This window comes from Saccostrea echinata, unplaced genomic scaffold (assembly GCF_033153115.1).
Source record: "Saccostrea echinata isolate AGI-Se365-2 ecotype Australia unplaced genomic scaffold, CSIRO_AGI_Sech_v1 ptg000056l, whole genome shotgun sequence".
NCBI classification, from domain to species: Eukaryota; Metazoa; Mollusca; class Bivalvia; order Ostreida; family Ostreidae; genus Saccostrea; species Saccostrea echinata.
The window spans coordinates 20,290,241-20,313,998 of record NW_026889805.1 but is presented as its reverse complement, the minus strand read 5'-3'; the positions used below and the strand labels follow the sequence as shown (position 1 = coordinate 20,313,998).

General features: G+C 35.2%; 1 protein-coding gene across 1 annotated transcript in view; it reads right to left on the bottom strand.

The window, feature by feature from the left end:
• LOC133173070 (transient receptor potential cation channel subfamily M member 1-like) overlaps positions 1–23,758 on the bottom strand; it is an 88,678-nt gene that overhangs the window by 53,507 nt on the left and 11,413 nt on the right. The window contains exons 4-13 of the mRNA XM_061307987.1: positions 19,062–19,244; positions 14,641–14,862; positions 14,223–14,430; positions 13,563–13,761; positions 12,481–12,628; positions 10,931–11,024; positions 10,681–10,808; positions 5,947–6,138; positions 2,438–2,593; positions 1,078–1,256 (exon numbers count right to left, since the gene is read on the bottom strand). Coding sequence (XP_061163971.1) covers positions 1,078–1,256; positions 2,438–2,593; positions 5,947–6,138; positions 10,681–10,808; positions 10,931–11,024; positions 12,481–12,628; positions 13,563–13,761; positions 14,223–14,430; positions 14,641–14,862; positions 19,062–19,244 — 1,709 coding nt within the window. The remainder of the gene's footprint in view (positions 1–1,077; positions 1,257–2,437; positions 2,594–5,946; positions 6,139–10,680; positions 10,809–10,930; positions 11,025–12,480; positions 12,629–13,562; positions 13,762–14,222; positions 14,431–14,640; positions 14,863–19,061; positions 19,245–23,758) is intronic.

Here is a 23,758-nt window from a genome sequence, read left to right as displayed (position 1 = left end):
ATAAGATATCCACGAAGATTACCTCGATGTACGAAGACATATATCCCACCTTTGTACATCATTTTTCACAGCTTTGGAGGTGTGTTGATAACTACACTTTATACGCTTGTTAAATTTTGATTTTATTTTTATAACATCAGCTATTTATTTAATTAATTAATTTCAAGTTCAAAAGAGGAAAATCGTAGTCTATGAATACTTTGATGTTGCAATATCGCTTGCCTGTTAAATTTACATAATTTTCAACATGATTACCTTAAACTAAAAATATATATGACAACTGTTAAACTTGCAACAATATCTCGTGCTTTGTTGAAATAAAATTATTTCCACAAAGAATAGTTAGAATACGGCGACGTATAATTTCAATATCACCGTTAGCTAAAAAAAAAAATTAATAATAAACTCTGTTAATACTTTAATGCAACATTATCTCGTGCTTTGTTAAATAAATAATTTCCTCCAGATTGCCGCGATATGGAAAGTCAAGATTAAAAAATAAACACGCATTTGAATAAAATATCGTGTTCTGTAAATTTTTCTGCACTTTATCTCCGCGCCGATTTTCATAGCAAATTACCGCGATTTTCAAAAGTTCAGAACACCGCTTGTTAAAATTTTCTGCTGCGTATAATACAACCGAACTGCGTTTTTCCCCCAGTTTCAGGCTCAAAAAGGGGGGTGCGTATTTTACACCAATGCGTATTATATTCGGCCAAATACGGTATTAATTTTTTTTGCCTAATGTGTTATTTACATCAACGGGTCTTTGTGTCATCATAAAACCACAAAATCCAGAACGATAAGCCGGTAACAGATTTATCAAGCGCACAAGTTTATGCCTTCAATACTCAGTTAAGCAAAGGCAAATTTTTTTTACTCAAAGTAATTTGACTCTCTTTCATACCAATCTTTATGTTTAAAAAGTAAAATCCTAGTGTTAAGAACCATTTTGTATGACCTTTAAGGACCTCTCACTGGAATTTATGCTTGGGATAACAGAAATATAGTTTAACTTGGATACCTGTCCATGTTTTTGATAGTTTTAGATAGAAAATAATTGATAGTCAGAATTACTTGGCATTCCTTTCCATCTCTGTTCGTAGAAAAAGTTCAGTACAATTTCTAGCCAGTTCTTTGTAAAGGTTGCTGCAAATAAGAGCCAAAGCTATTGGTTCATCACAGCGGTTCCAAAGTACTTTAGCCAGCTTTCGCCTGTTCATAAGAACTGCCCAGACTGTCAACCAGTTCAAAGCCTGAAATAAGTCATCTATCATTTTTATTATCAATATTTCAACAAATCTATTCAAACAAGAGGCCCATGGGAACCTGAATTTTAGGATTTCCTTATATTCTCTAAGACAGCCGCATCAACACGCATGTAAAATAATTTTTTGTAAGATTACAACAATGATTGATCTTTTTACTTTCAAATAAGAATTTTTATTTTTAAGCCCCCATATCGAAGATTCAGGGGTATATAGTTTTTGCCCTGTATGTCCGTCTGTCTGTCTGTTTGTCTGCAAAAACTTTAACATTGCCCATAACTTTTGATTGGTTGGAGCTTTGGCTTTCATATTTCACATGTGTATTCCTTGTGACAGGACCTTTCTTTTGGTACCATCATATTTGACCTTTTGACCTTGGAGTTTGACCAAGTTGTACAAAATTGTACCCAACTTTAACCTTGGCCATAACTTTTGAACAATTGGTGCTAGGGCTTTCATACTTCACATGTGTAATCCTTGTGACAAGACCTTCCTTTGAATACCAACAACTTTGACCCTTTGACCTTGGAGTTTGACCTACTTTTGGAAAACTTCAACCTTGGCCATAACTTTAGAACAGTTGGTGCTACTGCTTTCATACTTCACATATGTAATCCTTGTGACAAGACTTTACTTTGGATACCAACAACTTTGACCTTTTGACCTTGACCTTGGAGTTTGACTACTTTTTGATAAATTTTAAACATGGCCATATCTTCTGAATGGTTGGTGCTAAGGCTTTCATATTTCACATGTGTATTTCTTGTGAGAAGGCCTTTCATTGGGCACCATTAATTTTGACCTTGACCTTGATGTTTGACTTACCTTTGAATTTTTTTAACCTTTTCCATATCTTTTTAATGGTTACTGCTAGGGCTTTCATATTTCACAGGTATATTCTTCAGGACAAGAACTTACTTTGGGTACCAACATATTTGATTTGCATTTGAGAAAGTTTAACCTTCACTATAAGTTGCCATACGGGGGCATCGGTGTTTCACAAACACACCTTGTTTTTGGTACACTTTATTAGATGTACATTATAATCCTGCATATGTCAGATAGATGTTTAAGAGTAAAGATTTTCAAAGATATAATACATTTTCTAATACATTAGCAACTTAACACTACCGTGGGGCCTGAATGTTACACTACACAAGGTATCTTACCTTCCTCTCCGCCACTGCAGGGTCTAGTACATAGAGCCCCACTGAGTTCATGGACATCTCATAAGGCTGGACAAAATCTACCAGTCCTAGCAGTTTAAAAATAAGTCGATTCAGGTCATTCACCAGAAAGTTGGCATCCAGTTCTTGATCTATATCCTAGAATAAAAAATTACAACACATTTACAGCTGTACCAAAAACAAACTAAGTGAATTCCAACATAACAAAGAATCACTCATAAACTCTTTGTTTCTTATAGATGATAACTGAGAATAAAAAATAATATCAAAAGCATGAAAGGCTTCAATGGCGTCGAACATGAAAAATAATTTCAAAAGATCTTTTTGAATTTGAAATAGCAAAAGGTCAACTTAGTGACTCAGGTAACTGATAAAAAAAAATTGTAGTTTTAAACAAAATGTCACAATTATAGTCTGGGGCCTTGCGCAATGGTCCAAATAGAGCAGGGTTCGAAGTGACTAGACACCGTCAAACAATCAATCTCATCTCTTTTCAGACAGTTGAAGAACAATGAAGGATTTAATGAATTTATATAAAACAAGAAGTCTGTGAGACAATGCTCATTAATAATACCCCCGCTCTGATGTGAATACACAAGTTCATTTATGGACAGAAACAGGGATAAACAAGAAGTTGACACCAGATTTATACAAAAATAAATCCCACCATATGACATGCCTCAACAAAGAGTGTGCTAAAATTTCAAGCATCTGTAATAAGTAATTGCTGAGAAAACTGCAACCAAAATTTGTTATGTATGGTATGGACAGACCCATGGAAAAACAGGCTGTTGACATCAGATTCACACAAAAATAAATCCCACCATATGCAGGGATTTATCAGCCTATTTTGGGAAACGCCATTTTTGGGAATTGGGAAAAATTATCGGCTTTTTGATGAAATTGGGAAAAATTTAAAATGTTGCTTAAATCATGTATTCAGGTGTAATTCATTTAACATTTCAGCATGAACTCTAATTTGGGCAACCAACAAACAATTAAATATGATCCAACTTCATACAAGATCAATTATGAATAACAGATTAATAGAAGTAAAATTGACTTCAATGAGTAAAAAGTGTTTATACAACTTAAGGTAGTACATGTGTGTATGAGATTCCAATTCAGGTCATTACAGAATCTGTTTCTGGAGATTATAAACCTCCAGCAAAAAATTATACTAAGTACACATTTTCTCAAAGTCCTCTTTTAATATGTATTAATGCATTGAAAATGTATTTTTCTATTTGAAATAATGCCTACAGTCCTTACCATTCACTCGTAGATCAATTGAGTAGGTAGAAATAACTTAATAAATCTATATAATTACACAATATCACCATTTTCAGAAAAACGGAGGAAATTTGGATTAAAAGTTGGCGATGTTTTTACAGTGTTTTTAAACATGTGTTATGACTGTAGCTTTGCTAAATGAGTTAAATAGATGAAAATTACAGACAATCTGACAATTTTACTTTGTGTTTTTCCAAGATAATTGAATATAAAAGCATTGTTCACCAACTGGAAAAAATACTGCCAAATTGGGAAAAACTGAACTCATTTTCAATTGGGAATGGGGCCGAATTTCGGCCCCTGAGAAGGTACTGTTAAATCCCTGATATGTCATGCTTAAACAAAGAGTGTGCTAAAATTTCAAGCATCTGCGATGAGTAATTGCTGAGAAAACTGCGGCCAAAATTTGTTATGTATGGTACGGACAGACGCATGGTTTAATAGGAAGTTGACAAAGGATTCGCACAAAAATAAATCCCACCGTATGGAATGCCTAAACAAAGAGTGTGCTAAAATTTCAAGCATCTGTGATGAGTAATTGCTGAGAAAACTGCGACCAAAATTTGTTACGTATGGTACGAACAGACGCACAGAAAAACAGCAAGTTGACATCGGATTCGCACAAAAATAAATCCTTCCATATGGCATGCCTATACAATGAGTGTGATAAAATTTCAAGCATCTGCCATGAGTAATTGCTGTGAAAATTGTGACCAAAATTTGTTACAGACAGACAGACACACACACAATGGTAAAACAGTATACCCCCGTCTTCTTTGGAGCAGGGGTATAATTATTCTAATTGTCAATGTCTAAGTATTGTTATAGTGCATCTAAACCACAACCATGTCTTAGCTCTATTATGACTAGGATTGAATTATGATTGGGTGTGGTATACAGAATATTGCGTATTGGAGAAAATGGAGAAATACAGTAAAATCTTCAGTTTTTATGATAAGATTGTTTATAAGATTGTTTTAATCTTCTAGTATTAGAGTGTATGTTTTTATTATGTTACGGCCTTTTGGGTTGTTTGTGTTGTATTGTTATCCTTCAGAAACGTTATTCATGTCATTCGATGCATCCTTTCTTTAAAAATTCATCCGCAAGAACTATCATGTTTATCTTGTGAAATTAAACAAAGCATCTTTGTTTTGTAATAGAATTCATTGTGTATACAACTGATGCAATTTTAATTTCAAACTTTTATTCATTGTGAACATTTTCAAAGACATTGATGCATTACTATTGCTATTTTCTTTTGCAGATGCATCAACTGACACATTCCGTCATGTAAATTTTGGTAGTGATTTCAATCAGACACCAGCTAGATGACGTTCAAGCTCTAAGGCTCGACGCCATAAAAAAAAGAGGTCCATGGCCCACAATGCTCATCTGAGTCACCTTGGCGCTGCTGTTCTTCCAGGATATTTTTTTTCTAGGATATTTTTCTCACCTTATTCCTATGAAAATCTTTGACCTTATATCAAGGTCCCACCCAGTTCTCAAGGAGTAATGACCTAACTTGAATCTACATTATGCTTCAACATCAATATGACTAACATAGCCTTGCTGATTTTGAGAAATTTTTCAATTTTTGTTCCAAATATACATGTACTCTAACATAAATCTTGCTGTGGCACTACTGTATTCCCAGGGAGCACATCGTCTCAAGCCATGGTCCGGAGTCCGCATATAGCTCCCTCCTACCCGTGGCTGCTTGATCACAAAAAGAGTCGTAATCTTGAATATTTACGCCTCTATATTGTGACGTCATGTTCAGCCAATGACAATATTTGTTTCCATCACATTTGACATCAACAAATGACATCAACAGTATACAAGAAATGTTTCGTATACTGCGATTGGGTATTGAAAGGTCGCGTTAAAGTTCATTATCCGACTATGCTTTACTCGCATAGGTCAATATTTTAATGAGCTAAGAAATATTCTCTTCTCATTCAACCATGGCCAGAATGGGAGAGGATCGTACATTTTGGCCTGTGGTTTGCGACAATGCAGGGAGCCAAGATTTAAACAAACTTGAATGAAAATTAGGAAAGTTAAAGAGGTGGACTGATGCACAGACAGAGAACAGGTGATCAGAAAAGCTCACTTGAACTAAAAAGAGATAACATAAATATTAACTGATATATTATTTTTAAAGAGTTTAAACTTTTAAGCAGTCAATTATTTACCACAATCTGCCCCAGGACCTTCTCCAGACAAACACTGACAAAAAATTCCCTGTCTTCGGCCTTCTCAAACAGAAGTTTGTATTTCTTGTGGTTAAGGTATTTGTGAATGAGAAAGCCCTGGTCCAGGAAAATCTCAACAAATTCTTCTCTGTCCAACTTCAGAAGAGCTTGCTCAAATAATTTTTTATCAACCTGTAAAACAAAATAAACCAAGCATTATTTAGGAAATGGAAATCCTACTGGTTTATTTCTTCTCTTAATACTCTACTTCTGAATACAAAAATATCTGTGAAATAGCTTGAACTGAAATTATTTCTGAAAATAATGACTAACAATTACATGTATAAAGAAGCATGTGTGTATCTGACCGCTTTAGTAATTTATCTAGCGAAGTATGTGAAAATTATTATACCAATCTCAGATACATGTATCTATTACAACAAAACATAGGTAATCAAAGACTATGAAGCTCACCTCCATGAATGTTATCTATAAGTAAGGCAAATTTCACATTATATTTTTTTCTAGTTAGTGTAAATCCCCAGATCAATATCCATGCAAGTTTGGTTTAAGTAGGACTTATAGTTACTTGGAAATAGACCTGCTCAAAAAATTTTTATCCTGTTTACTGATCAACAAAATTTTGGTCAGTTCCAACATCCAAAGCAAGTCTGGAAGTTTTCATCCTTAGATGCACCATCTATGCAAGTTTAATCATATCAGGCCATAATATTATATAGCTACTCCAAAAACATAGGTAATCAAAGATTACGAAGCTCACCTCGACGAATGTTATCTATAAGTAAGGCAAATTTCACATCAATTTTTTTTTTAGTTAGTGTACATCCCAGATCAATATCCATGCAAGTTTGGTTTAAGTTAGACTTATAGTTACTTGGAAATAGACCTGCTCAAAAAAACTTTTAACCTGTTTACTGATCAAGAAAATTTTGTCAGTTCCAACATCCAAAGCAAGTCTGGAAGTTTTCATCCTTAGATGCACTATCTATGTAAACTTTAATCATAACAGGCCATAATATTATATAGCTACTCCAAAACCATTACCATGGTCACTCATCTGGAAAGTGTAGGTCAAGAATCAGAATTCAGAGGAAGTCTGGAAGTGTCCATCCCTAGATACATCATCCATGTTAAAATATGGCTAAAATTCACTCAATGACATTTGGAAAATCTAGGTTGGATCCAGCATCCAAATCAGGTTGATGCATCATCAATGAAAGTTTGGTCCAGGTAGGGCTTATACAGTAAAACTTGTTGAATCCGGATGTTGTGCATTCCGGCATGTTGTTCAGTCCGGCGTAATATTTTACTCCCCTGAATTTCCTTTATAATTTATGTTTAATAAATGTTGTTCAATCCGGATCTTGCCTATTCTGTAAACCGGCCGCTATTTAAAGAACTAACTGCTCATAATTGGTACAAATTATATCCTCTAATCCGGCCACTTATTTTTACCTGTGCCCGCTGGTCATTAGAGAAGTCTCGCGTGGGGTAATTATTGTCCCGTTAATGATCTATCCTGTATCGACAGTTTAGATTTTAACAAACGTGATAAAAAAAATCTTTAATGGCTCAAGTAAGGCGAGGAAATTAACTCGCAAAAGAACGAGTAATAGTGATGGTTGGGTGTAGCATGTCTGTAGAAAAACTTGGAGACTTGTTCATGACCTCCTTTCTACTTTCGTTTTGTGTGCACGACGTGCAATTCGAATTACTTCCCTTTGTGTCGCTAGTTTACAACGACCATAACGACAGAAGATTTTGGTTCAATATTTATTATAACATTTGAAGTGTCTTAATATTCAATCATATTAATTTTAAAAGAAAGAAATTAATTAGGAATCTGTCCCTAACAAAATAATATTTACAACGACGATGAGGTTTTGGAGTGTGTTTAAAACATTTAACGATTTTCAAATTTAATAAATGACCAAGAGATATTATATTTCGTTACTGAATAAAAAACTTAAACAGAAATGAAAATTCTGAAGAACAAACAGAGTTTAAAACAAACGGAAATGGACGATTTTTTTTTCAAGTGATACGTAAAATATGACACATTTGATGAAGTATTTATTTACCACTCTATGTTTATGTAATTTTTAACTTGCTATAATGGTTCAATTTTCTCCAATCCGGATGTTGTCTAATCCGGCCAAAAATTTTGGAACCACTGGTCGCCGGATTAGACAAGTTTTACTGTAGTTACTTGGGAATGGACCTGCTCCAAAATCTTAACCTGGTCACTCATGTGGAAAATCTAGATCAGATCCAGCATCCAAAGCAAGTGTGGTAGTGTCCATCCCTGGATGCATCATCCAAGCAAGTTTGGTCAAGGTAGTGCTTATAGTTACTTGGGAATGGACCTGCTCAAAATGGTCACTCATCTTGAAAATGTAGGTCAGATCCAGCATCTGAAGCACGTGTGGTAGTGTCCATCCCTGGATGCATCATCCAAGCAAGTTTGGTCAAGGTAGGGCTTAAAGTTACTTGGGAATAGACCTTCTCAAAATGGTCAATAATCTGGAAAATGAAGGTCAGATCCAGCATCCGAAGAAGTGTGGAAGTGTCCATCCCTAGATGCATCACTGAAGCAAGTTTGGTCAAGGTAAGGCTTATATTTACTTGGGAATGGACCTGCTCCAAAAACTTTAACCTGGTCCCTCACAGGGAAAATCTAGTTCAGATCCAGCATCCGAAGCAAGTGTCATAGTGTCCATCCCTGGATGCATCATCCATGCAAGTCTGGTCCAGGTAGGGCTTATAGTTACTTGGGAATGGACCTGCTCCAAAAACTTCATCTGGAAAATCCAGTTCAGATCCAGCAACTAAAGCAGTTGTGATAGTGTCCATCCCTAGATACATCATTCATGCAAGTTTGGATCAGGATCACCCATGCAAGTTTAGTCCAGGTAGGGCTTATAGTTACTTGGGAATGGACCTGCTCCAAAAACTTTAACCTGGTCCCTCATAGGGAAAATCTAGTTCAGATCCAGCATCCGAAGTGAGTGTCATAGTGTCCATCCCTGGATGCATCATCCATGCAAGTCTGGTCCAGGTAGGGCTTATAGTTACTTGGGAATGGACTTGCTCCAAAAAACTTCATCTGGAAAATCTAGGTAAGATCCAGCAACCGAAGCAGGTGTGATAGTGTCCATCCCTATATGCATCATTCATGCAAGTTTGGATCAGGTAGGGCTTATAGTTACTTGGGAATGGACTTGCTCCAAAAACTTTTACCTCGTCAATCATCTGGAAAATGTAGGTCAGATCCAGCATCCAAAGCAAGTGTGGTAGTGTCCATCCCTAGAAGCATAATTCTTTAAGTTTGGTGAAGGTAGGGCTTATACAGGGGTGTGCAATTAGCATCGCCCGACGCCCGGGGCTACCATTTTTTGGGGTCGGGCTAGTTGTTCTCTGCATGCAGGTAGCCCCTTGGGCTAGTAAAAATTAAAAATACCAATGTTATAAATGAAAATCACTACCGGTATTTTCACTTATTTTTTACTATTAAATTCCCAACCAATGAAAAAATCCAGGCAGAATGCTCCTATTGTTCGTAAATCTCCATAATCTTATCCATTTTGCAGCACTTCCTGACTTATTTACTTCCAAAAACGATCGTTTTTTTCCTAATCCGAATTTCCTCTATTCATGTGTTTATGGTAAATAAAGGCAGATATCTATTATTTACGATCACTCAATCAACTGAAAGATAAGTATTATGTGATTTACGTGTACATAAAATATATTTCCAGTGTATTTAATAATTTAAGATAAAAAAAAAGATTTCACTTCGTTTTAGATGAGCTAGTGCTATGCATAGAGAAAAGGGGGGGGGGGGGGAAATTATTTAAATTCCTTTTTATTTTCTATCATAATTATTAATTTATGCATGATTCAATTTTACTAGTGAGAATAAAACTTTAATTTTAAAAAGAATTACCTTAAACCCCTGACTTATTCAACAATAATTTATTCAGTTTTCGTAGTTGTTACTTTTCCCACCTACATTTGGGCTAGTAACTTTTTACTTGGGGCTAGTAACTTTATTGCTGCCACTAGCCCGTGGGCTAGTACTTGATTTTTTTAATTGCACACCCCTGCTTATAGTTACTTGGGAATGGACCTACTCCAAAAACTTTATCCTGGTCACTCATCTGGAAAATCTAGGTCAGATCCAGCATCCGAAGCAAGTGTGGTAGTGTCCATCCCTAGGAGCATAATCCTTGTAAGTTTGGTCCAGGTAGGGCTTATATTTACTTGGGAATGGACCTGCTCCAAAAACTTTAACCTAATCACTTAACTGAAAAATGTAGGTCAGATCCAGCATCCAAAGCAAGTGTGGTAGTGTTCATCCCTAGATGCATCATCCATGCAAGTTTGATCCAGACAGGGCTTATAGTTACTTGGGAATGGACTTGCTCCTAAAACTTTAACCAGGTCACCGATGCCAACGCTGATGGTATGGCATAAGCTCATCTCGACTTCTCAATCAATAGGAATGGATTCATGGCCAAAACTCAAAAGGTTCATTTTAACATAAACATCTTTTAACTACAATAAATATGAACGACAAACTTTGATCAGAAAAGATTTCAGCTCAGGTGACCTTTAAAAGTATACCAAGTGCCACTACTCTGAACTATCAATCTATCATTTGAACAACATTAAGTGAAGAGTGACTTGTAGAAATTAAATTATACAAGGTACCTTGACCTTTCCCCAGTCATCTCTATGAAAGATCATTGATAAAGCCATGTCTGGGCGATTCCAATCCAGGATCAGCTGTAAATCCTTGAATATTTTTTCTCTCCATTTCACTCTGGTCTGCCTTTCACCTAATCATTAAAAGATAGCATCAAAGCAAACTTCCAAATAAAAAAGAAGAAAAACACAAGCATTCATTGCTTCAAGAACACTATTTCAGTAAAACATTTTTTATACTGACAAATACACATACAATTAAACAAGGCTTTGAGGAGGTATTTATCCAGATCTTTTAAATTTGCATCCCATCCTTGTGTGTTCACTATGGTAAAAAAAATCTGTTCATCCTGAAAATATATAAAAACTTCATTTACAAAAAAAAAGTAAAAATAATGACTGGTAAAAATTGTATGATTTCAATCAAGTTAAAACATCTGCTAACTAAGGTAATATATGTAGGTAAACTTCAGTACCTCAACATCAATGGGACTATCAGATAATACCTAGATATTTGATGCACTGAATTAATGGCAAAACATTGATGTATGTTGTTGACATACCCAATATTGAGATACTGAGGTTTACATATATGAAGACTTAAGGTTCATCAACTGTTTGATCACTCAATTTCTGTTCACTCAAATATTAAATTTTGCTTTAGCACTAGTAATTTTCTAAAATAAATCTAATTTATAACTAAACTGGACACAATTTAAGCATACTTTGGGGCAAAATTTGACAGAAATGAACATTTAACTTAATTTTATAAAGGAATGTCGTTGCCTGCGTGGCGCAGTGGTTAGAGCGTCTGCTCTAGAGTCGCGAGGTAAGGAGTTGATCCTAACGTCGCGGGTTCGAATCCCACTGTGGGACATGGAGACCGGTCCTTCGGATAAGACCGTATAAACCGAGGTCCCGTGTCGCAGTAGGTGTTGGCACGAAAAAGACCCCTCACTGCTCAACGGCCGTAAGTGCCGAGCATAGGACAAAATTTGCAGCTCTCCACCGGCAAGTGTTGGTGTCTCCATATGAGTGAAAAATTCTCGAGAGGGACGTTAAACAACAAACAAACAAAAACAAAAAATAAAGGAATGTCATTTGTCCCAGAGTTATCTATCTTATCAAAGGGTGACCCTTGGACTATATACAATGATCACCCATGTCACCTTGGCCCTGCCATTCTTCAGCATGAGATGCTTTCCTTCCACATATATATTATGATATATATATGATATATACATGTATATTCCATGTTAAAAAATTTTGCTGTTGTGTCTGCACACCCTTTCCCCTAAGGGCTTAACTAAACTAGGGGGCTGCTAAATATCCATATAATTTACAAAGCCTTCCTTTATGGAAGATTTTTTTTCCTTTTGAGTGTGGTCAAGGTCGTAAGGAATATCAAAGTCAGAAAATAATAACACAGTTCAAAAGCTAGTTTATGAGTTTTGACAAAATAATCTTGAATAGCTACTTTGGATCTAAGTTAATCACAAAATAAGGAATACTCAAGGTTACAGGATAGGTCAAGGTCAGAAATTCATGTCGCAGTTGTATAGCTCTCATGAATATTTATCAGTGAATGAATTTTGGCTAACATATCTTGAGCAATTTCTTTGAAACCGAGCTTAGTGTGACAGACGGATAGAGGGAAGGACAGAAAGATGGAAAGACAGAAGACAGACATGAAAAACACTGTATGTCCTGCCATATTCAAGGCGGGGCATAAAAATATGTTATTACCTTATAGAAATACTGCATGTATATTAATTTGAATGAAAAAATGTAAATGTAAAACTATACCTCTATGGCTAGATGACAACATTGCAAGATTTTGTTCCTGAACTCCGTCCGAGCCATATCATTGTCTTTAAAATCTTCAGGATAAATTTTACAGATCATTCTTGTTAATTCTGGCTTAAGGAAATGCTCTTCAAAGTCAGGATCAGTCCTGCAAAATAATTATCATGCAAAATCTTACTGCAGATCAACCGGAAAATCTCCTGATTTGGTTTGTAAATTAGTTTGCAAATATCATTTACACTTATCAAATCAAGCTTGGATATACGTAAACAATGCTGATGGCTATGTACAGTAGGCTGTGTATGGATAAATTATCAGTGCAGGTGTTAAAAATTATCTTGGAAATGTTTTTACAAATCAAAACTTGTAGTCATTTTAAAATGGCTGCCGATAGAAGGGTCAGCAGGAACAACACCAACAAAAAGAAAAACGATATTTATGTATGATGTACATGTTAGAGAATCTTGGAAAACAAATTTCACTGGAAAAAATAAAGTAATTGACAATAGTATGAGGCCAACTGTACTTCACATCTAAATTCACTTGTTTATTAGGTCTGGAGATAAAAATTTCCTTCCAAACCAAGATTTTAACAGGGATGTTTCTATGTCTCTGATTTGAATTCTTTCTCAAACTTCCTTTGTTCTCCAAAACAGCAATGCAGATTCTGAAAGGGCTTTCAGTATTTAAAAAGAAATAAAATACATATTTACTTCAGGTCAATACTGCACAATGAAACCCTTCCATGCCCTTTTATTATGTTAATTTAATCAATAAATTTTATTCATGAAATATTCAAATTTTCAATTGCTTCTTTTCAGTAAAATAATTCTAAATATACAGGTGCTTATAGTATACATGAAATATAATATAATCATGGAAAATACGTCCTGAATGCCATAACGCATTATGACCAGATTTTTCATTTTCCAAAGAGGGCCATGACCCCCTTTTTTCATGTTGGTGGTTGTTGGCAAGTATGATGACAGAAGTTTAAACACTGAAACTACTAGGAGGGATCACAAGAGGAAAATTAACTCAAATTTTCATCTCAGTTTAAGAGACTAATTAGTTTGCCTTACCTTTCTACAAGCTCCTCAAAAGCATAGGCCAACAAATCAGCCACTCCTCCACTTCCCTTTAGTATGACAACAGGCATTTTATCATTTAAGTAGGTCAACACATGTTCTACTCCCCTTGGTGACCCCTGTACTAACAAACCTACCACAGGTACCATCTTCTTTATGGCTGGCTCTGGTAACTCATGCTGATCATCCGACCCTGTAAATTACAATGAAAGAATAATAATTTTTTTTTTTAAATCATTAATTTTAATGTTTAGTTGAAAACCGAAAAAGTCATGCAATGAGCAGTGAGCCTGACATTTTGACAGTAAGCTTTTATCAATGACCTTGACCTAACACTGACCTTAAAGAAATTGGGCTCAAACTTTATAAGACTGGTCAGGTCAAAAACTGCTGCATAGCTCAATTTTATTGACATATTGCAAAGGGAAATAACTCATTTTTCAGCTGAAATCATCATTTTGTTGAATGACTGACATGAAAAAAAAGAGATAACACCTAAAAAAAAAAAAAAAAAAACCTGTCTGCTGCATTGAATTTTGAAATTTTTGGCCTGAGAAACTATTAATTAATATTTTGGGGCCTTATTATGTTTATATTTTAAATGTGTATTAAACCTCCTTATGGAGTTTATATGAAATGTTTGATCAGGATTACCCCAGCTGAACAGTCTCCTTAGTCGTCTCCTTCTGCCCACACTATACTGGAATTGCTGTTCCAGCTGACATCGAATGTTTGTAAAGAACATTCGCTCAGTGTCCTCCTCATCCACAATGATAAAGTGGGTGTGGTCAGGATTTAGTTCATAAAGGTCACTATTTGGCATAATTCCCACATTCTTTATATTAATGCCCATTTCTTTATTCTAAATGTCACAAAAATAAAAATTTTATGAAAAGCCTTACCAAGAGATTGATCATAAATGCATTATCTGTAAAAATCTAGAAATCATACATATCTTGAATAATTTATAACAAATCTCAGCATTTGCATATGACCAAAACTGTATAAAACATTTTAATTTTTCTGCAATACTTTTTTACTATAAGTGTTTCTGAGCGTGTTCACTACTCACATTTCCCTGGAATTCCTGTGAGTAGGTGATGACATTCTTAGGAACAATGCCTATGACCGTTAATTTCTGGAACTGCTGAACCTTGAAGTGTGCCAGTTGACTAAGCTGTAATTGTTTACATTCTCTGCGAGCCCTTTCCTCCTTGATTGCCTCCCCTATCATCTTAGATACAGCAGTGTCTACCCCATCTGTTATGATCCACATCTCTGTAGTGTTAGCTGCCTAAAAACAAACCAATTAATTATATACTAAATGTTATGAAAACCTACCTTTTGCTAACCAAACAAGAGGCCCATGGGCCACATCGCTCACCTGAGTAACTTTGGCCATGCTGTTCTTTACCAGATTTTCCCCTTTTAATATACCTATTGTGGCCCCGCCTTACCCCTGGGGGTCATGATTTGAACAATTTAGATTCTACACTACCCCAGGATGCTTCCATATAAGTTTCAGCTTTTCTGGCCCAGTGGTTCTTGAGAAGAAGATTTTTAAAGATTTTTCTTATATATTTCAATGTAAAACGTCGATTCCCTATTGTGGCCCCGCCCTACCCCCGGGGGTCATGATTTTAACAATTTAGAATCCACACTACCCCAGGATGCTTCCATATAAGTTTCAGCTTTTCTGGCCCAGTGGTTCTTGAGAAGAAGATTTTTAAAGATTTTTCTTATATATTTCAATGTAAAACTTGGATTCCCTATTATGGCCCCGCCCTACCCCAGTGGTCATGATTTGAACAATTTAGAATCTACACTACCCCAGGATGCTTCCATATAAGTTTCAGCTTTTCTGGCCCAGTGGTTCTTGAGAAGAAGATTTTTAAAGATTTTTCTTATATATTTCAATGTAAAACTTGGATTCCCTATTGTGGCCCCGCCCTACCCCCGGGGGTCATGATTTGAACAATTAAGGATCCACACTACCCCAGGATGCTTCCATATAAGTTTCAGCTTTTCTGGCCCAGTGGTTCTTGAGAAGAAGATTTTTAAAGATTTTTCTTATATATTTCAATGTAAAACTTGGATTCCCTATTATGGCCCCGCCCTACCCCAGTGGTCATGATTTGAACAATTTAGAATCTACACTACCCCAGGATGCTTCCATATAAGTTTCAGCTTTTCTGGCCCAGTGGTTCTTGAGAAGAAGATTTTTAAAGATTTTTCTTATATATTTCAATGTTAAACGTCGATTCCCTATTGTGGCCCCGCCCTACCCCCGGGGGTCATGATTTGAACAATTAAGGATCCACACTATCCCAGGATGCTTCCATATAAGTTTCAGCTTTTCTGGCCCAGTGGTTCTTGAGAAGAAGATTTTTAAAGATTTTTCTTATATATTTCAATGTAAAACTTGGATTCCCTATTATGGCCCCGCCCTACCCCAGTGGTCATGATTTGAACAATTTAGAATCTACACTACCCCAGGATGCTTCCATATAAATTTCAGCTTTTATGGCCCAGTGGTTCTTGAGAAGAAGATTTTTAAAGATTTTTCTTATATATTTCAATGTAAAACGTCGATTCCCTATTGTGGCCCCGCCCTACCCCCGGGGGTCATGATCTGAACAATTTAGAATCTACACTACCCCAGGATGCTTCCATATAAGTTTCAGCTTTTCTGGCCCAGTGGTTCTTGAGAAGAAGATTTTTTAAGATTTTTCCTATATATTTCAATGTAAAACTTGGATTCCCTATTGTGGCCCCACCCTACCCCCGGGGGTCATGATTTGAACAATTTAGAATTTACACTTCCTCAGGATGCTTCCATATAAGTTTCAGCTTTTCTGGCCCAGTGGTTCTTGAGAAGAAGATTTTTAAAGATTTTTCTTATGTATTTCAATGTAAAACTTCGATTCCCTATTGTGGCCCCACCCTACCCCCGGGGGACTTGATTTTAACAATTTAGAATCTACACTATCCCAGGATGCTTCCATAAGTTTCAGCTTTTCTGGCCCAGTGGTTCTTGAGAAGAAGATTTTTTAATGACCCCATTATATTTTTGTCTTTTCTTGATTATCTCCCCTTGTAAGGGGACTTGGCCCTTTATTTTAACAATTTACACCCCCCTTCAACCAAGGATACTTTGTACCAAGTTTGGTTAAAATTGGCCAAGTGGTTCTTGAGAAGAAGTTGAAAATGTGAAAAGTTTACAGACGGACGGACAGACGGACGGACAATGGACAACGGGTGATCAGAAAAGCTCACTTGAGCTTTCAGCTCAGGTGAGCTAAAAACTTTTATTTATATATACAGTCAAGCCTCATTTTCTTGAACTCAATGGGACCAAGAAAAAACTTCTAGATATCCGAAGATTCAAGACATCCAAGGTAAGATTCTTAAAGAATAAGGGGTTAGGACTTTCAAATCACTTAGACATATCTGTGGTATTTGAGATATCAGTGTTTGAGATACCAAAGTTCAACTATAATGCCTAGTCAAGTACCAAATGAATTTCCAATAGGACACAATAGTTCCTTTTTGTCACGATACTGTAAGTGTACATAAATTGACGTATTCACAATTTAGCACAATCCATGGTTGGCATAATCATGAATTAGCGTTACAAACGTCCACGCCACGTGTTCTATTTACATGTATTTATGAATTATTAATGATATTTATGAATCAACGCATAGGTGTCCGCACCAAAGCCGCTAAAATATGAAGTGCGCTTTTTAAAGTACACAACAGTAGTCCTTCATTTAAAAATTTAAATAATTTGCATCTGAGGCAAGACTTAAGTATGCATCCCTAGACTGTAGATAATCGTCTATGCAAATTTAGCCCAAGTAGAACTTAAATACTTGGAAATTAACCTGGCACAAAAGTTTTGTTTCAGTCATTCACTCAGAAAAGATAGGTCAAAATCCAAAGAATGAATGATAGTAAGCATCCCTAGACTCATCACTCCTGCAGGTATGTCAAGATAGGCTTGTAATATTTATCTCCAAGGAAATTACAAATATGAATCTAAACTGCCTAAGGATGCTTGCATATCAATGGCTTTGCTACTGAGAAATTTTTTTTCTATATATTCCTATTTAAAAACTTCAATCGCTTAGTGTGGCACTACCCTACCCCCAGTGGCCATGATTTGAAGAAACTTGAATCTACATTACCTGATGATGTTTCTATATATACATGTAAATATGACCAATCATGGCTTTGTACTTGAGAAAAAGATTTTTTCCTATGCAACACTTTGATCTTGTCTTGCAGTCCCACCCTACTACTGGAGGTCAGAATTTGACAAACCTGAATGTACACCATGTAATGAAGCTTTCAAATAAGTTTCATTCTGGCCCAGTGGTAATTTGAGAAGATTTTTAAAAGATACCAATCATACCATTAAATTTCAATGTTCAACATCAAATTTCACAAATTCTCAATTATCTCCCCTTGAAAGAGGATATTGCCCTTCATTGGAACAAAACTGAATATCTTTCAGTTATTCATTTTGAAAATGGTTATCATGGGTCCAAAGGATCCCTCTTAATGACAACGAGTCCCATGCCAAAATCAATGTGTCCAAATCCAAGGGTGCCGTATATTAGATATTACAGATGAAATTCTGGTGAAATATAAAAGGGTATTACACGAAAGTGCAAATGTTTTATTGTAGCTGTGTTTTATACTTTTACTATCAATTGGAAGTAAGAATACATCCTTTTGTGGCATAAAAAAATATATTGCCAACTGTGCATATTGGTTCTATTTTTAGATCATAAATACAATCTCACACATTGTATCAGTCAGAAGAAGTACAGAGAAGAAAGTTTTTAAAAAAAGAAAAATAGTCAGAAAGAAAAATGATCAAATTTTATACTTCTTAGCTTCTAAGAAAAAAAATTAATGATACAGGTTACAGTTTAAATACAAAGGTATAGTAAACGCTACAGAAATGTTCAACAGTAGACATTTATAATCAAACTATGCTATTTAACTTTCAAATATTTTGTAATTGCCTGTTAACTACAATTTAAGAGTGAATTGTGAAATCTGCCTTTTGTTGGCAACCTTCTACCTGTTGAAATCGCTCATACATATATCCCTCAGCACGTGGATATGATGCACTCCATCAAGTTTTGAATCAGATTATACCGCAACAATTTAAAATAATACATGTCCTTCTATAAATTTATTGCATCCATTGGGATGCATGTTTATTGAAATAATGTGTCCTGAGCAAAATCTGTGCGTAATTTACGCAGGACACAGACCAAAATGAATCACTAATCCTTTACACTTTTGGTAAGTTTGTTTGAAACTGGCCCAGTGGTTCTTGAGGAGAAGTGAAAATGAAAAGTTTACAGAAGGACAGACAATTAGAGGGACAGACAGATGCCAGACAAAATGTGATCAGAAATGCTCACTCAAGTTTTCAATTCAGGTGAGCTAAAAATGACTTTGGATTAATACTACCTTGATTATTCCCTTCTGAAATTGTTCCTTGAGTCTGTTATTTTTCCATGGTCTGAAGTGTTTGACTCCTGAAATGACAGACAATACAATTTTGGGACTCCGCATTTTCCAGTACGTCCCCATAAAATGGGCCACAGCCTCACTGGGAGTGTCAGCCGAAACTGTCACATAATGCTTCTTGGTCTAAAATATACAAAATCCATTATAAATAATGTACTTCTGATAATAATAATAAGTTTTCTAAATTTTATTTCACCTTTTACCTGTTTAAGCCTCATTAATATACATGTGGTTGCTTATTTCAGAAGTTCTCATTCCTTGCTGTGTAATATGCACCCTTAAATACAAATAATTGTGACATCAAAGAAAAAGTCAAGGTAACAACCTGCAATAAGGTTTGAATACTCTTACAGACTTATCCTGATCAATTTAAGATATGTAAGAAAGAAAACCTCAAGAAACCAGGGGCCCAAGGGCCTTGAATCACTCTTCTGATAAACTGTACAACCTATCACTACTATTTGAAGCCACTAAGTATCCTGTATACATGTATTTTGAAAAAGCCTTGAAATTCCAAAGGTAAGTCATAATGACCTACCTTTTAGATGAAACACTCTGAGAACCCAAGATGATTCTAAGTCAATTAGTACCTGAGAGTAGGTCATGGTGACCTACTTATCACTTGTCATTCTCTGAGGTCCCAAGATGCATCAACTAACTTTGATGATTCTAAGCCAATTAATACCTAAAATATTTTAAAAATTATAACCATTAAATTTCAAAAGTAGGTCACAGTGACCTACTTTTCAGATGACATACTTTGACGACCCAAGATGCATCAACTGACAAAGTTTGATGATTCTAAGCCAATAAGTACCTGATATATTTAAATATACCCGTAAAATTTCAAAAGTAAGTCACAGTGACCTAAATTTCAGTCAACTTATTCCGAGGACCGAAGATGCTTCAACTGAAAAAAGTTTGATGGTTGTAAGCTAATTAGTACCCGAAATATTTCATTATAGCCATATAAATTGAAAGTAGGTTATGGTGACCTACTTTACAGTAGAAATACTCCAAGGACCCAAGATGCATCAACTGACAAAGTTTGATGATTCTAAGCCAAATAGTACCCGAAAATATTAAATACAGCCATAAAAATTTCAAAAGTAGGTCACAGTGACCTACTTTTCAGTCGAGTTACTCCGAAGACCCAAGTTGCATCAACTGACAAAGTTTGATGATTCTAAGCCAATTCGTACCCGAAATATTTAATTATGGTCATATAAATTGAAAAAGTAGTTCATGGTGACCTACTTTTCAGTCGACCTACTCCTTGAACCCAAGATACATCAACTGACAAATTTTGATGATTCTAAGCCAAATAGTACCCTAAATATTTAAAAATAGCCATAAAATTTCAAAAGTAGGTCATGGTGACCTACTTTTCAGTTGACGTTTTTCGAGGACCCAAGATGCATCAACTTACAAAGTTTTATAATCATAGGCCTTAAATTGCCCAAATTATGCCTCTAAAACGCTTTGAAATCGAATGCCTGCAAAGTTCAAAAAGTAGGTCACTGTGTCCTACTTTTTAATAAAAATGTTTTATGGCCCCAAGATGTATCAACTTACAAGATTTCATGATTCTAAACCTCTCAGTATTTGAATTAATGATCTTAATTGTTTTGAAAAAGATTAGCCATAAAATTCAAAAAGTAGGTCAAGGTGACCTACTTTTTTAGTTGACGTACTCCGAGGACCTAAGATGCATCAACTGACAAAGTTTAATGATCATAGGCCTTAAATTGTTCAAAATATGCCTCTAAATCATTTTGACAAAGAATGGTGGCAAAATTTTAAAAGTAGGTCACCGTGACCTACTTTTGAGTCAACATGATATGAGGTCCTTAGATGCATCAACTGACAAGACTTGATGATCCTAGTCCTTATAGTAAGCAAAATATCAACATTTTAATAAAATGTAATTTTTTGTCAACTTTGAAGTGACCTTGAGATCACGCCCTATGCTCCAGGGTGATGCCTTGAAAAAATTTTAATCTACAACATATCCTCATCCTTTTGTGTAAGTTTGGTGACAATCTGCCCAGTGGATCTTGAGAAGAAGACTTTTTAGCAACCAGTACTTTTTTTCTATTTTCCTAATTATCTCCCCTTGTTTAAGGGTCACAACCCCAGTTTTAGTATAAACAGAAGCCCTTAGGCCAAGGATACCCTGTGACAAATTTGACAATAATTGGCCGAGGGGTTCATGAGTTAAGGCCCATATTCTAAAAAGTTTACGCACACTGCACAAATGGCTATCGCTGTGATGTCTGTTGGACCAAAATTTTAAGAACTTCTGAGTACTAAGTCTCTCAAGGAAACACAATTTGATGAGCGAATTTTACATGCATTGTTTTCAGAAGAGTTCAAGGTTGAATACATTCACTGCACCATGGTGTGACTTTTTGTACATGCCATAAAAAAAACACATTTAAGAAAAAAGTGTGATACAATACCAAAATCAAGCTATTCTGAATAGCTTCATTGAGCTATATAGCTAAATCAAGCTATATAGCTAAATCAAGAGATTGTGCCAGACCTGGTAATACAGTACTGTACTTTTAAAGTTTACAAAATTAGATCTCCACTGAAAATTTTTTCAGACAAGTGAAGTTGACGTTTGGACAAGTAAATATCTTGGTCACTTGTCTGATTGGACAAGTAGAAAAAAAAGTTAATGTAGAGCCCTGCTGAATTTGGAAACAATAATTGAGCATTTCTAAACTGTGATTTATCCTTAAAGTAACCCAGATGAAGTGTACATTTATTTCATTAGTTCCTACCTGTGAAAGTAACTAGAAATATGCCCATAGGACATGAATGGCTGACCCAGGCTTCATTAGTAGTGCAACATGAAATTTGCATAAGTATGTGAAGTTTGATGAAAATATCTTGAGTAGTTTCTTAAAAACTGAGTTTTCAACACAATAAATAGTGAAGACAAAGCTCATTAAGAAGGTAAAGGTTTCAAAAAAAGTTTATAAATTCCAACAATGTACATATCAGTGCATAAGCTCACATAAAATATCTTGAATAGTTTCTTTAAAACTAAGCAAAATGCTAATTTAAGAAAAATGAGATCAAGGTGAAAAGGGAAGGTCAATGTTCAAACATTTTGATGCAGGTCAATAGCACTCACCAAAATGTATCAGCACATGAGGATTGATAAAAATTTCTTGATTTGTTTCTTTAAAACCGAGCTAAACATAAAATTGAGAAAAGAGAAGTCAAGGTTAAAGGAAAGGTCAAAGTCAGAAATATTGATGCAACTGAATATGTAAAGTTGAATAGGGCAAATTTAATTTGATAAAAATATCTTAAATAGTTTCTTTGAAACTGAGCTTAACCCTGATTTCAGAAAAGTGAGGTCAAGGTTAAATCTCAAGCACAGGCACTTGGGGTATGGACACCCCCCCCCCCTTTTCCATTTTTTTTTTCTTTTTAAATCTGGGTTTGAATCACCTTTTTCCTATTTTTGTATTCTAATATGAACTATATATGTTATCAATAATGTAACTCTTTTGTTTCTATAAGCTGTTTTTAAATATATCGTTTTCGACTGATACATAAAAAGAGAGAAGGCTTGCAACTCTTTTCTCGTCGTCTGCCTCACCTCGCTTAAACTTTGCCTGATTATTTATCTAAAGCATAAGAACACATGGAATATGCATACGTCAATAAATTTGTTACACTTTCTTCTTCCTTTTCATATTTCCATTTAATTTTTATTTTCCCCCGATTTGTAAATATTTCGATTAAATCACCCTCATTTAGGGTAAAATTTGTTGATGTGCACCAGCTGGGACGGAAGTACAATAACGGTAACTCTAACTCTACAAATGTTCTGCATTTAAAAATAATCCAGGCTTTGTAATGATTATATTGTGAAATTTGGTTGTCTAGGTTGTATGTTAAAAATGTTAATCTTCATCCATAAGAATCTGCTAGTTACAGCTATCTTGTTATACACAGAACTTACCGTTACACGTAATATAAAGAGAAAATTCGGGATCTTTCCCTCTCGCATTTAATGTTCCGAATGACATTACACTTAATGATGACGTCCGAAAATACCGGACACTTCTGTCCCAGCTGGTGCACATCAACAAATTTTACCCTAAATGAGGGTGATTTAATCGAAATATTTACAAATCGGGGGAAAATAAAAATTAAATGGAAATATGAAAAGGAAGAAGAAAGTGTAACAAATTTATTGACATATGCATATTCCATGTGTTCTTATGCTTTAGATAAATAATCAGGCGAAGTTTAAGCGAGGTGAGGCAGACGACGAGAAAAGAGTTGCAAGCCTTCTCTCTTTTTATGTATCAGTCGAAAACGATATATTTAAAAACAGCTTATAGAAACAAAAGAGTTACATTATTGATAACATATAGTTCATATTAGAATACAAAAATAGGAAAAAGGTGATTCAAACCCAGATTTAAAAAGAAAACAAAATGGAAAGGGGGGGAGGGGGGTGTCCATACCCCAAGTGCCTGTGATCTCAAGGTAAAAAAAAAAATGTTGATGGAGTTGAATAGCTCTCATCAATATGTATCATATTTGAAGTTTGATAATAAATATCTTGAATATATTTTTGAAACTGAACTAAAGGCAATGTGATGGAA